Source organism: Oryza glaberrima, chromosome 1 (genome assembly GCF_000147395.1).
Source record: "Oryza glaberrima chromosome 1, OglaRS2, whole genome shotgun sequence".
Taxonomy (NCBI): Eukaryota; Viridiplantae; Streptophyta; class Magnoliopsida; order Poales; family Poaceae; genus Oryza; species Oryza glaberrima.
The window spans coordinates 16,436,314-16,451,002 of record NC_068326.1 but is presented as its reverse complement, the minus strand read 5'-3'; the positions used below and the strand labels follow the sequence as shown (position 1 = coordinate 16,451,002).

General features: G+C 47.5%; 1 protein-coding gene across 1 annotated transcript; it reads right to left on the bottom strand.

Moving 5' to 3' along the window:
• Window positions 1-11,324: 11,324 nt before the first annotated feature.
• LOC127769962 (NRR repressor homolog 3) lies at window positions 11,325-12,023 on the bottom strand. The gene has a single exon (XM_052295623.1). The coding sequence runs from the start codon at window positions 11,893-11,895 to the stop codon at window positions 11,407-11,409; it is 489 nt and encodes a 162-aa protein (XP_052151583.1). The 5' UTR covers window positions 11,896-12,023; the 3' UTR covers window positions 11,325-11,406.
• Window positions 12,024-14,689: the final 2,666 nt, after the last annotated feature.

Below are 14,689 nucleotides of genomic sequence, written 5' to 3'. Positions count from 1 at the left end.
ACGCGTGAGTGGGGCCAGCCTGCAGAGTCACGTGGCCGGAGGGAAAGTAATTCCCCTCTACTTCACATACCCCCGGGCCCATATCTCCGACAGTAGCCCCCGACGCTATATCAGATATCGATTTCCTGGGATCATTCTGACATGGCGCCTCAAGACTCCTCGAGCTGGGGTTGTGGGCCCGGCAGGGAACCCAAAAGGATATCGCCGCGTGGCTAGGTTGGCGTGCTAACCACAACAGCGGTTTGACCGCCTCTGACTGCGCTCATGATGAAGATGCTTGAGGCGCGATAACCGGGGGGGTCAGTCAAACCACACCTCAATTCTCTCGCTCGCTACTCCTGCGGCGGTAGCGGTGACGGTTTGTTCAACTTGCGCTCATGGCCGTTGCGCACTCTACCTCGAGTGTGCCACTGACAGGCGCACTAAAGGCGGGAGCGGATACAACGAGCGATGTGATGAGCGGGCGCGGGATGCGAAGAGACAAATACAGGCGCGAGAATCGTGGGGGCAGTTATAGGGGCGTGAAACGAGGAGGCGAGCGCGGATGAGGCGAGGATGAAAGGGAGCGGAGGCAGAGACTCTGCCTTCTTCCTTTATGCCATGTTGTTCGTGGCTCGGAAGTCGAGACGAACGATGTATTTGAGGACATCCCCGTTTGGCGAGGTCAGCGTGACTCCGGCACCTGCACCTTGAAGGTTGAGGGAGCCATCAAAATGCATAACCCAGTGCCCGCCGCGAATGTCGGCGTTTGGAACCTCTTCTTCTCCGGGGGGGAAGGGGACATTGGACGAAACAGGTTCGTCCACCGGGGTCCATTCCGCGATGAAGTCAGCCAGGATTTGACTCTTGATCGCATGCCGCGGTTCAAAGTGCAGATCGAACTCAGCCAGCTCGATGGCCCATTTTACCACCCGTCCAGTACCCTCCCGGTTGTGCAAAATTTGGCCAAGAGGGTATGACGTCACTACGGAAACCCGATGCGCTTGGAAGTAATGACGCAACTTCCTTGAAGCCATCAAGACGGCATAAAGCATTTTCTGGGCCTGCAGATACCGGGTTTTCGCATCTCAAAGTGCCTCGCTAACAAAGTAGATGGGCCGCTGCACATTTCGGCGGGGCCGGTTCATGTTGTCAGGGGCTGATGACTCGGAGCGCGCCTGTTCGGAGGTCTCGGGGGGATCCCGGACTGCCTCGAGATCATAAGGCTCGGGGCCACCTGCCAAAGCCTCCGCTCCTCCCTTGGGGGCCTCGGGGTTCTCCCGGGGGCTGGAAGCTTTGGGCGCTAGGCCTTCGGGGGACGAGGGGCCATCGCAAGCCGAAAGGGCCTCCCGTTCGCCTTCCTCACGCTCAACTACTAGGGCGGCACTCACCACATGGGGGGTCGCGGCCAAGTAGAGTAGCAATGGTTCCTCCGGTCCTAGAGCCACCAAGATGAGGGGGAAGTGAGGTAAGCTTTCAGCTGATTGAGAGCTTGCTCAGCTTCCTCCGTCCATACAAACGGCCCGGAGCGCTTGAGGAGCTTGAATAGGGGCAGCGCCCTCTCACCCAGCCTTGATATAAATCGACTCAGGGCGGCCATGCATCCAGTGACGCACTGTACATCCCTAAGCTTGCTGGGGGGTTGCATCCTCTCTATCGCGCGTATTTTCTCAAGATTTGCTTCTATGCCTCGGGAAGAGACTAGAAAACTGAGAAGTTTGCCCGCCGGCACGCCAAACACACACTTATCGGGGTTCAGCTTTACGCGCGTGGACCTAAGACTATCGAAAGTTTCGGCCAGGTCCTGTAGCAACGTGTCCTGGTGGTGCGTCTTTACCACCAGATCATCGACATACGCCTCTACATTGCACCCTATCTGATTACTCAAGGTAATACGAGTCATGCGCTGAAAAGTAGGGCCTGCATTCTTCAATCCAAAAGGCATAGTTGTATAACAAAAGGTGCCCACAGAAGTAATAAAGGTGGTTTTTTCCTCATCTTCCCTAGCCATACGAATCTGATGGTACCCAGAGTATGCATCTAGAAAACACAAAAGGTCGCACCCCGCAGTGGAGTCGACTATTTGATCTATGCGTGGTAGAGGGAAGGGACCTTTGGGGCATGCCTTGTTGAGGTCGGTGTAGCCGATGCACATCCGTAGCTTGCCATTAGCCTTCGGGACGACCACCGGGTTTGCCAGCTACTCCGGATGGATCCCCTCGCGAATGAAATCAGCCTCCAGAAGCCGTGCCACTTCCTCCCTGATGAAGGCCTGCCGCTCCGGGGCTTGACGCCGCACTTTCTGCCGGACAGGTCGCGCATCCGGCCGCACGACAAGGCGGTGCTCGATCACCTCCCTGGGGACCCCGGGCATATCTGACGGCTTCCATGCGAAAACGTCAGAATTCGCCTGCAGGAAGGAGACGAGCGCGCCTTCCTATTTGGCGTCCAAGGTTCCGCCAATCTTGGCGGTCTTGGACGGATCGTCGCCAAGGGGGATTTCCTTGACGGGCACCTCGTCAGCCGAGGTGAGGCGCTTCTTGAAAGCGCGGGACGCAAAGGCTTTTGGGGCCTGCGGCTTCGTGGCCACCGCCAGGTTGTCTGCCCGCTGCTCCGCGCATGCGAGGGCGACCTTGACATCACCAAAGATGGTGATGGGACCAGCAGGACCCGGCATCTTCATCTGGAGGTAGGCGTAGTGGGTGGCGACCATGAACTTCACCAACGCGGGTCTGCCCAGAACCGCGTTGTAGGGCAGATTGAGGTCCGCCACATCGAAGTCGATCCGCTTGGTGCGGAAGTTGGTGGAGTCACCGAAGGTCACCGGAAGCTCTACATGGCCAAGCGGCCACGTGTGCCCCGGAGTAACGCCAATGATTGGGAGCGACGGCTGGAGCTTCATCCCCGGGTCCTTGAGCGCGTCAAAGGCAGCCGGGGAGATGATGCTCAGACTGGCCCCCCCATCCACCAGCACACGCTTCATCTTGACGTTGTGGATAGTCGGGGAGACCACCAGGGCCAACTTCCCCCCCCCCCGAGCGAGCACCGTCGGATGGTCGCTCTGGTCGAACGTGAGCTTCACCTCCGACCAGCGCGCCTTCCGGATCGCCTCATGCGTGGGAACAACGGCCAGAAGCTCTCGCCTCATGGCCTTGAAGCTTCGGCGAGAGGTGTGAGCGCAAGCCCCCCCCCCCCCGGTCGAGCGTGGCGACGGTCCCCTGAGGTATCTGGAAATCCACATCCTCACCGTCTCCGCCATCATCGGCGGGGGCCTTGTCCTTGGCCTCCTCTCGCCGATCACCGGTTGAGGTCGCGGGGGCTTTGCCCTCCCGTCAACCCTGCCGCTTCTCCTCATCAGCCTTTCGGAACCGCTCGGCCAAATTCTTGACCGAGCGGCAGTCGGTGAGACTGTGGCGGTAAGTGTTGTGTACCGAGCACCACTTGTCCGCCGACCGGCCCTCGCCGGAGGGAACGGTGGGGCTCGGCTTATCGCCGGTGGCCTTTCCTTTCCGCGAGGCCTGCGTGGGCCCGTCTGCTGCAAGGACATGGCCCTCGTCATCGGAGCGGGCTGGTTTCCTTTTGCCTCTCCTATCTCGCCGCTTGGAGCGGGCGGCAGATTCGGGGGTAGCCGCAGCCGCCGCACCGGTGCCGGGAGAGTTCCAAGCCCACGCCTCCTCCTTCCGGGCCACCTTGTTCGCCAGCTCGAAGAGCTCGATAGTAGTCTTGGGCTCCTTGGAGGCGATCTTCTCCAGCATGCGATTATGCTGCACGCTGTTCCAGAATGCATATACAACCGCGTGGGCTGGGATGCACGGAATGGTGTTGCGGACCTGACAGAAGCGCTGTATGTACGAGCGGAGGGACTCATCATCCTCCCGCCGTACAGCGTGTAGGTCCGCCTCTTCCCCCGGGTGGGGATATGTGCCCTCGAAGTTCGTAATGAACTGCTGGCACAGATCCTCCCAGGAGTGAATGGAGCCGGGGGGCTGGGTCATCAACCAGCCACGCGCCTGACCCTTGAGGGCCATGGGAAAGTAATTCGCCATGACCCGGTCGTCACCCCCTGCCGCCACGATAACCGTGGTGTAGATCTGGAGGAACTCGAAGGGATTGATGCTACCATCATACTTCTCCGTAAGGTTGGGGCGAAACTTCGGGGGCCACCGGACATTCCGGAGACTCGCAACAAAGGCCCTACAACCCGTCCTCTCAGGGGTGAGTGTGGGAGGAGGGCCGCCTCGTGAAGAGGAGCATGGCGCTCCAGATGAGGAGGCGCCTTCCCCCATACGTGCAGCTCGGCGCTCGTCTCGGCGTCGCTTGATGTTGATTCGAGCGTCCTGCGTCCCGTAGAGGCCGTCATGACGCCTCCGGCTTCCCGAGGCCCCCGACGATGTTGGAACCGTGGACCGTCTCGAGATCATGGCCGATCGACGAGCCCTTCTCCTCGCCGACGAGGAGAGGGTGACCGAGGTACGCGATGTACCAGCGGCAGTGGATCGGCCACCCGTGGCCAACTGCCGCTGGGCAGTAGTGACCAAGTTGGCCACGTCGTCCAACCAGCGCTGAACAGGAGTCTCCGGCCCCGGGTTTACTGGGGGATGCCGCAGAAGGGCGCCTGCTACCTAAAGCGCGCCTTGGGGCGAACCGCCGTCTCCATAGTCAAGACGGCGGCGTTCCCCGACGCGTCGCGGCCTCCCTCTGCCAGGGGGCGGAGAGAGAGCCGAATCACCCGAACAAGTGGGATCCTCCCTCCGCGAAGGTTCGCTTCGGGGAGGAGTTAGAGAACCATGGCGACGGTGACGAGGACCTCGGCTCTCGCCGGAATCCTCACTCCCGGACGGGGTGAGAGTAAACGCCACCGCCTCCTCCTCTACTTCCAGGACCTCGACCATGGTAGGCTAAGGCCTAGAGAAAATTAGGACGGAAGAAAGCGACTTCCTCTCGGAATGCGCAACCGCCCCTACCTGGCGCGCCAGCTGTCGAGGGAAGATCCTCAATAGCGGGGAGTCGTGAGACCCCCCATTTGTGAGTTCGGCCGGGGGCGGAGGCTCGTCTCTCGGAAATCACTCGCTCGTCCCTAAGATTACCGGCAAGCTTGCACGCAGTTAGATTATACAGGTTCAGGCCGCTATGGAGCGTAACACCCTACTCCTGTGTTTGGGATTATGGATGAGTTTTATAAAGGTTTCTTCACTACAGAGAGCGCACTTGCTTCCTCACTTCTAGAGTTCAGGTTTTCTGGGCGTCGTCCCTTTATCTCAGTGGGCAGGGTCCTCCTTTTATAGCTCAAGGGGATACCACATGTGCCGCCTCTACCTACCCTCCATAGGAGGGGGATCCCACTTCACTTTGGGCTTCCAACCGTGCCTTCTCCCGGAAGCTAAGCAACAACCGGTTCTCGAGTAGAACCCGGCGCCGCCCCCCGCCTGACACAGGGGACAGCCCTATCATTCCCTCATAAATGAACGATGACTTGCGACAGCCCTTCCTCGAGTGACGCTCGGATGTGACGGGTCATACCCACCCCCACTCCGCTGGGTACAAGGGCGACGTGAGGACATGGTTGCCCTATCCATCGGATGTGACGGTGACAGGCCGGTCATAGACGTTGGACAGAGGTTAGCTAGGCGCGCCGCACGTCTGCCCTTACCGCATTAAATGCGGTGAGGGACAGTTGGGGCGTCGCACATTTATGGCTGTTCAGCCTGTGCTCCCCTCTCGCTCTCTCCCTCCGCCGCGTGGCAGCCGGGTGAGGGCCTCGGGGCGAAGCCGCGGGAGAGCCCGATGGGGTGACGTCATGCCCCGAGGCCCCCCCCCCCTCCCCCGCCGCTTCCACGACTCGCGTGACGCGTGAGTAGGGCCAGCCTGCAGAGTCACGTGGCCGGAGGGAAAGTAATTCCCCTCTACTTCACATACCCCCGGGCCCATATCTCCGACAACCGGATTGCCAGAGCTTGAAGTATCGCGTTAGGAATAATGTTAATCTTTCCCTAGACACTGTTTCTCACTAATAAATCCTCACTATCTTAGCCTATCCTTTGCTTGGTGTCCTTGGATGAACCGGAGGAAGAATTAATCACACGCGTTCCCTTGGATTCGATACCCTTGGAATACTCCGTAGGGGAAGTGCTACATCGGTATATCCGTGCGCTTGCGGATTCTATCTGTAATCATAAGAAATACCAACACTAATGCTAAAAAAATCAAATAAAGTTATGAGATTGGACCGTGATGGTAAACAGTATATGAAGCTTGCTCACCTCATGAGCTATTAAAATTAAGCATTCATCTAAATGATTTTCAAACCATGTAAGATCAATTAAGAATGTGAGTCAAAACAAAATAAAGAATTTAATAGAAGTTTCTAGATAAGTCAAAATAGTTGGCCATTTGATGGGTAGATAAAATTGAAGCTAGACTCTAATGGAAATTTCAAACAATTCAAGTGAGGTTGAGGTGGAAAACTACATGAAAACTAAAGGTGGGAAAATTCATTCACCAGTACTCTATGTTGATATTCGCAAGCAGTGCATATTGTTGTTAGAAACTAAAGAAAATTTTTTCATTAAATTTTGTTCTAAGGGAGTACTAGGCTTAGTAAGTCATATATTGATATAAATTAAAGATAATCAATTATGATTTAGCTAACAAAAGCTTAATATTAGGTCAAACTAGAAAAGTGGGCGCGCCGTTGGCACGCCATGTTAAAAATTAATACTCCTATTTTGAATATGTTTATTTAGAGTATTTTTATGTGTAGGTAGACAAACTTTAGTAACTTGAAAATTGAAATTTAGACTATGAGCAGTCTCTCTCTTTTTTTTCTGGGTGTTTGTTCTTAGACACAAACAAATGCTATGGTCACAACCCTGAGTTAAAAAATAAGGCCTAGGTAAGTTGCTGGATAGTAAGAGCTAGCAATATTGCACTGTCATAAATATATAGTATATTTTAAACCTTGAATTATATTATGGTATCTTGTACTACTACATAACACAATATAAGTGTATAGGTATAAGCATTACTACTAACACTATATTAGATGTACGCAAGAGATCTTGTACTACTACATAACACAATATAAGTGTATAGGTATAAGCATTACTACTAACACTATATTAGATGTATGCAATAGACATCATACTGATACTGATGTGCTACCCTGATTTCTAGTCATATTTTGGAATGGAGGGTGTAGATTCTTTCTAGAAGTAAAAATCATTGAAGAGACTTGCTAATAGAGGTTGTTTGGAACTCTTTTTATTGTCAGCTTGTCACAGTAGATGGTATTTTGACAAACTCCGATTCAGACGAATGTTATTTCGCAAGTACTATTTGAAGACTGAACTTTTAGCGAGCTTATGCAGACAAGTGAACGAACTAAAAACACTGCAACCATTATACCATTACATATGGTACTACATTAGGAGTATTTTCTAGCAGCAATTGATATGCTTTCTTGGGACAGTTTGTACAAATGCCAACTACAAAACTTCCTGCATTTTCATTATGATAACAATAAATACTCAACTTTCTTGGGACAGTTTCTGCAAATGCCAACTACAAAACTTCATGCATTTTCATTATGACAACAATAAATACTCAGCCACACCATTTGCATATCATTCTCTAGCATAGGATTAGGGGCTAGCAACAAAATTGACCAACGCACACCCAAGTATATACAATGGATTTGGGAGTGGCTTCAACTACACCACTCCCATTCATATGGGCACTTTTCTCAAGCTCAAATGTCAGCCACAGCCACTCTCCAAGAGTCTGAATGGCAACACTAACTCCTTTATAAATGATAGACTGGGGACTATAATCAATTTATACATCACGAAAGCAGTCCTAGGCCCTAGCTAGAGTCTTGTAAAGCATGAGCTCAGCTCATCTCAGAAAATGGAAGCCCGCAAGACTTATTCGGCCTGTGCTTGTTTGCAGGATAACCAGACAAGCAGTACCCACTGTTGAATCTGCGGCCTCACAGAAAGTAATCTGGAGCTGGCCTCTTTGCAGGAACCCCTCTTGATTCCTAAATGCACATATAGGAAAATTAGATGCTAATCAATAATGTGTCACAGACGTAATGATCAAAGTGGCTAACACATATATGTGGGGTAGCTTCAAATAGACAGAAACTCCCGGTTGCTCATTCATTTACTCACTATAATTCTTAAGGCTCTAAATATCAAACACTCGTAGCAAGAGATATAAGAACAAAAAATGGAGGGTATATGAAATTTCTTCTTGATGAAAACACCAGAACCAATTAATTCTTATGATCTACTCCCTCCGTCTCATAATATAAGGGATTTTAAGTTTTTACTTGCAACGTTTGACCACTCATCTTATTCAAATTATTTTTGCAAATATAAAAAACAAAAAGTTGTGCTTAAAGTACTGTAGATAATATAGTAAGTCACAAATAAAATAAATAATAATTTCAAAAAATTTTGAATAAGACAAGTAGTCAAACGTTGCAAGCAAAAACTCAAAATCCCTTATATTATGGGACGGAGGGAGTACTATACAAGTTAGAGATTTATCTTAAGTAAAAAAATTGAAGATTCATGACCAATTGCCAAGACAATCTGAAGACAGCTCTAGCTAATTGTATATATTTCTGCGAGTCCACATTATTAATGTCCAATAAGCTAGATGATATAATTTCAGTAAACTCCAAGAAACATTTACCAGCTATATAGATCACCAGGACAAAGCCTCATGTTTGGCAAGGAAGGTTAAAGAACAAGCCAAATACAGTTCGATACATAATTACTAAGTTTTTTCAAGAAGAAACTGTATGCACTCAACAAGTAACATCCTATACCCATCCGATGCAACTTTAATCACTTTAAGTAGGCCCATGTTGTGATAACCACTGGATAATGCAATCAATAGCTCATACAAGACAAAATACCTAGAACACATCAATTTCACAGGAATTGCATAAAAATTATTATACACCACAGCCTGAAGCAAATCACGTCAATGATTCTATCATAATATAGGTGTTGCAGTAAAGAGGTTGGGGAGTTCAGAAATAATCATTAAATCGTGGTCCCGGTAGTCACAGTGGCGGTGGCCAGTCGTTGCGTTCATGCTCTCGCTTGAGAGCCCTCACCATCGTTCCTCTCTCAGACTGAGGGAGACTGCGATCTTCAGTCTGCAACTGTTTCTTTGTTCCTCTCTCCCTGCAACTGTATCACCTGGGCAGTGGCGAAGGTGAGGAGGACGGCGGGCAGGCTGAGGGAGACCATGGTGAGGAGGCGGTGGACTGCGGCAGGCCAGCAGCAGTATGAAGAGGCGGAGGTGGCGAGCTTGCTACGGAGGCGGAGGCGCGGAGCGGCGGGGAACTGGAGTAGATTGGCGGCGGTGACACAGTTGAGGAGAAGAAACGGCGGCGGCGACTGCCGAGGCGAGAGAGGACGGGGTTTTAGCGATTTTTCAAACAAACCCCAAAAGCTTCACATACTACAACGACTTCCACCACAACGATCCCTGACCATTAATCCTCCATCCAACGGCTGCAAGAGGGGGACGAATGCTGCAATCTCGCCGTGCCACGTGGAGGGGCTATTTGCACGGGAATCCGCCTAGATTTCAATATTTAGAGATTTGGATGCATACAGATTTGACATACATTATTTACTTGGAATCTTGGTAGTATTTAATTAAATCCAGACTGGTGAGGTAACATGCTCATTTTTTTCAAAGTTTTAATGGTCTCTGAAGTTTAGTCATTTAGACACTTATTTGTAAAATGTGTAGATATTTATAAAGATTATTAAGTTTAAGTTATGTCCACACATAGGGGAGCAATAACCATGGAAAAACTCCAAAATAATCTTACTGCATAGTTAACGATGCAATTTGATTTCGTAGCATATTATGATTAATCATATATTTAAGAATATTTCCTAAAGCTAAGAGTGGTAAATAGCACTTATAAACCACTCATAATTATACTGCGCTATGAACTGAGCACCAATAAAACGCAGTTTTCTATTCTTGTAACAACGTGTTGTATGTTTTCTGCCGAACACATTGATAAGGTTGTGAAAGATATCCCAGGATCGAATTATTAAGCTGAGCTTTTACTCATGGATCCATATTTTAAATGATCATAAATTAAGTTTATTTTAGATATGTTATGACCAATACATATGTAAATTAGAGCCTTAACTAATATCCTGGATAAGGAGAACTTAAATTTATCAATCAACACCCGCTAAATTAAGCTTGAGTTTATTTGAGTACTATAGAGAAATATAGGTTTTTGTTGTCTCAGTGACGTTTGTTGCAACACATTGCCTTGGAAGCTATTTTTTTAGTTGACTTGTCCGTTAATCTTCAAATCAAGAGAAGAATGTTGGTTGATTTTATCGACTAGTGTCACTGTATATGAGAAAAAGGAGAAGTGGCAGCAAGGCAATAAGTAGCATATAGTGAGTTGGTAGCGGATTGGTGTCTGGGTAGCGGATTGCGGATAGCGGGCGCTATTGCAGATGCTAAGTTCCAATAGCAAAATTAAAAAAAATAACTATAAATTTAGATTGTATATCAATATTAACATCAAGTCCAAGTTAAAATTTAAATTTAGACTACATGTTTAATTACTCCAACATTTGATAATATAAAAATTATGAAATAACATATAAATATATAAGACAAATAAGACACCCGATACTTATTCTATCCATATATGAAGCATACCGTTTAAATATTATAGCGATCTAACAAAGTTAATATATAGCGGGCTGCTATAGCGGTCGCGAAGCGATATAACGGCCACTAAGTTCCAATACGCATATCCGTTACCTTGTAGTGGTAGAGATCCACTACCGCTATAGCGGCCGCTATAAACACTATTATTACCTTAAGTGGCAGAGGTGACGTCGAACCTCTCTCTAATCCTAAAACCTTAATACAATCACCCCATCGATCTCTAATCCTAAAATCTTAATACAAATATACAATCACCCCATCGATCTAGGTACTGGACGAGGTTTGTGAGCCATATCTCTTGTGTGTTTTTTCCTTAACAAATAAGAAGAAAGAAGAAAAATCGAAGGAACAAAAGCAAAACCAAACATCGACTTCAATGGCTTCATCTTTCATCTCTGATAAGTTAGAACCAATTTCCGCATTAAGCATTGGTGAATGGTGATCATGTTTAGGTTATAGGTTAAGAACAATTAAGTGGATTAAACTCACCGAGGGTTATTGTCGCCCGTGTTGTCAATGTGTTTTTTTCCTAACAATTATTATAAGCAAATCTTAGTATTAATAGCATCGCCGTGCCCACTAATTCTTTTAAGTATATATAGACTCATCTGTATGAACTTGATTTCTTTCTCCTGATAGAAAATCGATACAGTACTCTAGTCCCAACAAAAGAAAAGAAAAGAAAAGAAAAAATCACATTGAGAAGCTAAGATCGAGATTAGGCGCGCTGTCCACCTTCTTCTCCGGTTGGACTACTTGGCTTCCCTTCAACTCGAACGCGAAGTCCTCCATTACAAACGTCGGCCGCCACAGCTGCTGGCGATCCTGCTTCTTCTGGCCACCATCCACGCTCGTCCGCTTGGTCGCGACACAATCACCGTTCCGCCGCCACAGCTCCCTCATCTCCCTGACCTCGTCGAGCAGCGCGTAGAACCTGTCCACGTCTTCGTCCCGCGCCTCCTCTTCGTGGCCATGGCCACCCCCCTCCGGTAGCGGCGCCGGCGCCGCCTTGATGTTACCCGACGGCGGCGTTGGCGGCGGCCGGTCCCTCTTCCTAGACCTCCGGTGCCGCGGCTGCAGGTGCTCCTGCTCCGTCACGATCATCTCCGCCGCGGTGCTGCTGTTGCGTGGAAAAGGGCAAGTACCCGAAGTAGTATGTGGAGTGGGCATCGTGGGATCCATGAGACCTTGAGTTGAGAGCGAGGCGCGCGTTAAATAGGACAAAGCTTCGCTAGCTATCCCTCCCTTCCTGCGTGCGGAACGAGTTTGCGTCACCGCTTTGCCGCTTTGGGCGGGCGAGCAAGCAAATGCGGCACCGACCGATGGTGGTGGGCGCGCGTGCACCGTGCGCGATGCGGTGCGGTTGGCCTATTTTTATCATTATCTTTTTGCGTCGGATGCTCGGCAAGGGGGGGGGACCTCCTTACGTACGCAGTTACGTTGGCTTTCCTGTTAAGCGGCTTACGGAAGCAACGTCGTCCGGTCTGACACCACCCACCCCCCCCCCCCCCGGGCGCCCGTCGGTGTTAACTGTACGGTGTCGATCGACATCGATGTCGGGGATGCTTACCTGCCCGCTGACTACCAAGCGCCGTTGGATAGGTCTCGGTGCTCACATGGTTTTTTTTATCCCTTGTACTGCTCACATGATCTTTTTTCGCTTTTCTTTAACTATACAAGATGGCGTGATCCACAGCTAGCTTGGTTTGGGACCTTTAATTTGTATATAATAGAAACTGTTAGTCACTCTATTTTATATTATAAATTGTTTTTATTTTTTTCCTAGTTAAACTTTTGTTAAGTTTGTCTAAGTTTAAAAAAAATTGGTAATATTTTAAAAAACAAATTAGTTTCATTAAATCTAGCATTCAATATATTTTGATAATGTATTTTAATAATATGTTTGTTTTGTGTTAAAAATACTACTATATTTTTCTATAAATTTAAGTTAAACATAAAGAAATTTTTCCCGCAAAAAAATAAAGAAATTTAACAAGAAAAAAAAAGTGAAAAACGAATATGAAAAAAAGAGGAACAGAGAATAAACGTTGAATCGAGATTACGCAGTGGGCCAGGGGCAGAATTTTTGAGCCCGTAAAATGTATAGTCGTCAATCGCGTACGCGGTGGCCGGGTTCGATCGCGCGCCGGCTTAAACTCGCAACTGACGGGCAAGATCCTAATGCGGTGAGCCGGGGGGCGGCAGCGCGCCACGCGCGCGGGTCGTGGGCCTCGTGGCGTGGGGGCGTGACACATGCGGCCTGACGTACGTCCGGCACCAGCGTGCAAGACGTGTGCATCGTACTGAAGGTTGTCGACTTGTAGTTGCCCACGTCTATGCTTTCGGCGTGCTGCAGAATTGAGAATGTCAAATACTCGTCTTTTCAAGCTGTAGTAGTAATTATTCGCTGTTAACGTCACATCTAAAAACAGAACTGTCAATGAGAGATAAAAAAAAAACTATTCCCCTCGTCCATAAGTGCCCCTTTATTTGTAGGAAAAATGTAAAAATTTTGGAGGATTTTAATCCAATGAAAAAAAATCCTATGAAGGCCTTAAAAACAAAGGATTGAATCCTATCCAATCCTTTAAAATTTCTATGGAACGGGTAATCCTATGCACATTTTAGAGAAAAGTTAGCAAGAGGTCTAACCTCTTGGAACATTTCCTCTGAGTCTATGTCTCATCTGATTCCTATGTTTTTCCTATGGTCCAATCAAACAGCCATTCCTGTGTTTTTCTTATATTTTGTAATCCTCTGTCTTATAATTGTATTCCTGTCAGAATCCTGTGTTTTCCTATTCCTTTGTTTTTTCATTCCTACGATTCAAAAGGGCCCTAAAAAGTATATCTAGGACTACGATATATACTAGTGCTATGAATCTGTATGTCCAGATTCATATTAATAGGATGTGTCACATCCAGTACTAGATTGGTTTTTATAGGATGGAGGTAGTACGAATTTACCTATGCACTTATCTATATATTAGGCTGTGTTCTTCTTGCTAGCTTTCCCAACTTAACTCCCTCATTTTCTACGCGCACGTTTTCCAAACTGCTAACTACTCTCTTCATCCTATAAAAAATAAATCTAGGACTATGACATATATATATATACTAGTTCTATGAATCTGTATGTCTATATTCATATTAATAGGATGTGTCATATTCAATACTAGGTTGGTTTTTATAGGATCGAGGTATCACGAATTTACCTATGCACTTATCTGTGTTCTTTACTCCCTCATTTTCTGCGCGCATGTTTTCTAAACTGCTAAACATGGTGACTTTTGTAAAAATTTTCTATACGAAAGTTGCTTTAAAAAATCACATTAATCCATTTTTTTAAAAAAATTGCTAATACTTAATTAATCATGCGTTAATGAGTCATTCCGTTTTGCTTGTGAGAAGGATTAGTTCCCAACTCACTCCAAAGAAAACAGCTTAGTGTAATATAAATTTTAATTTTTATTCGATGAAAATAATATGATTGAATTTGCTTTTTAACTTATTTTCATATGATTGCCCTTTTATTGCTAATTTTGGAAGACTATGCTAATTTGACTATGCGTGTGAGAAAGTAAAGTTGAAAGACTATTGAGAAAGTAAAGTTGAAAGACTAATTCTGGAGACTATGCTAATTTAACTGTACCTTATATGGTTGGTTAGAGGGAAGACAAATTTGGTCTCACGTTGTAGAACAGGTAGTACAAACATCTTTAAAAGCTCGATCCGGATAGAGTTTCTTATATGTCAATTTTAATATAACATATTTATTAGCCCTAGGAGAAAACCAAAAGTTGTATAGGCTTTATTAGGGCAGTCCCAACCCTCCATCTAGGATGGTGTCTATGGCATTAACTACATTGCTATGTAGGACTTTTAACTTACGTGGCACTATATTAATTAAGAGAGAGAGTGAAGAGAGGAAGAAACTGGGTCTCATGCAAGACACAGCTTCAACACAAGAACCTATG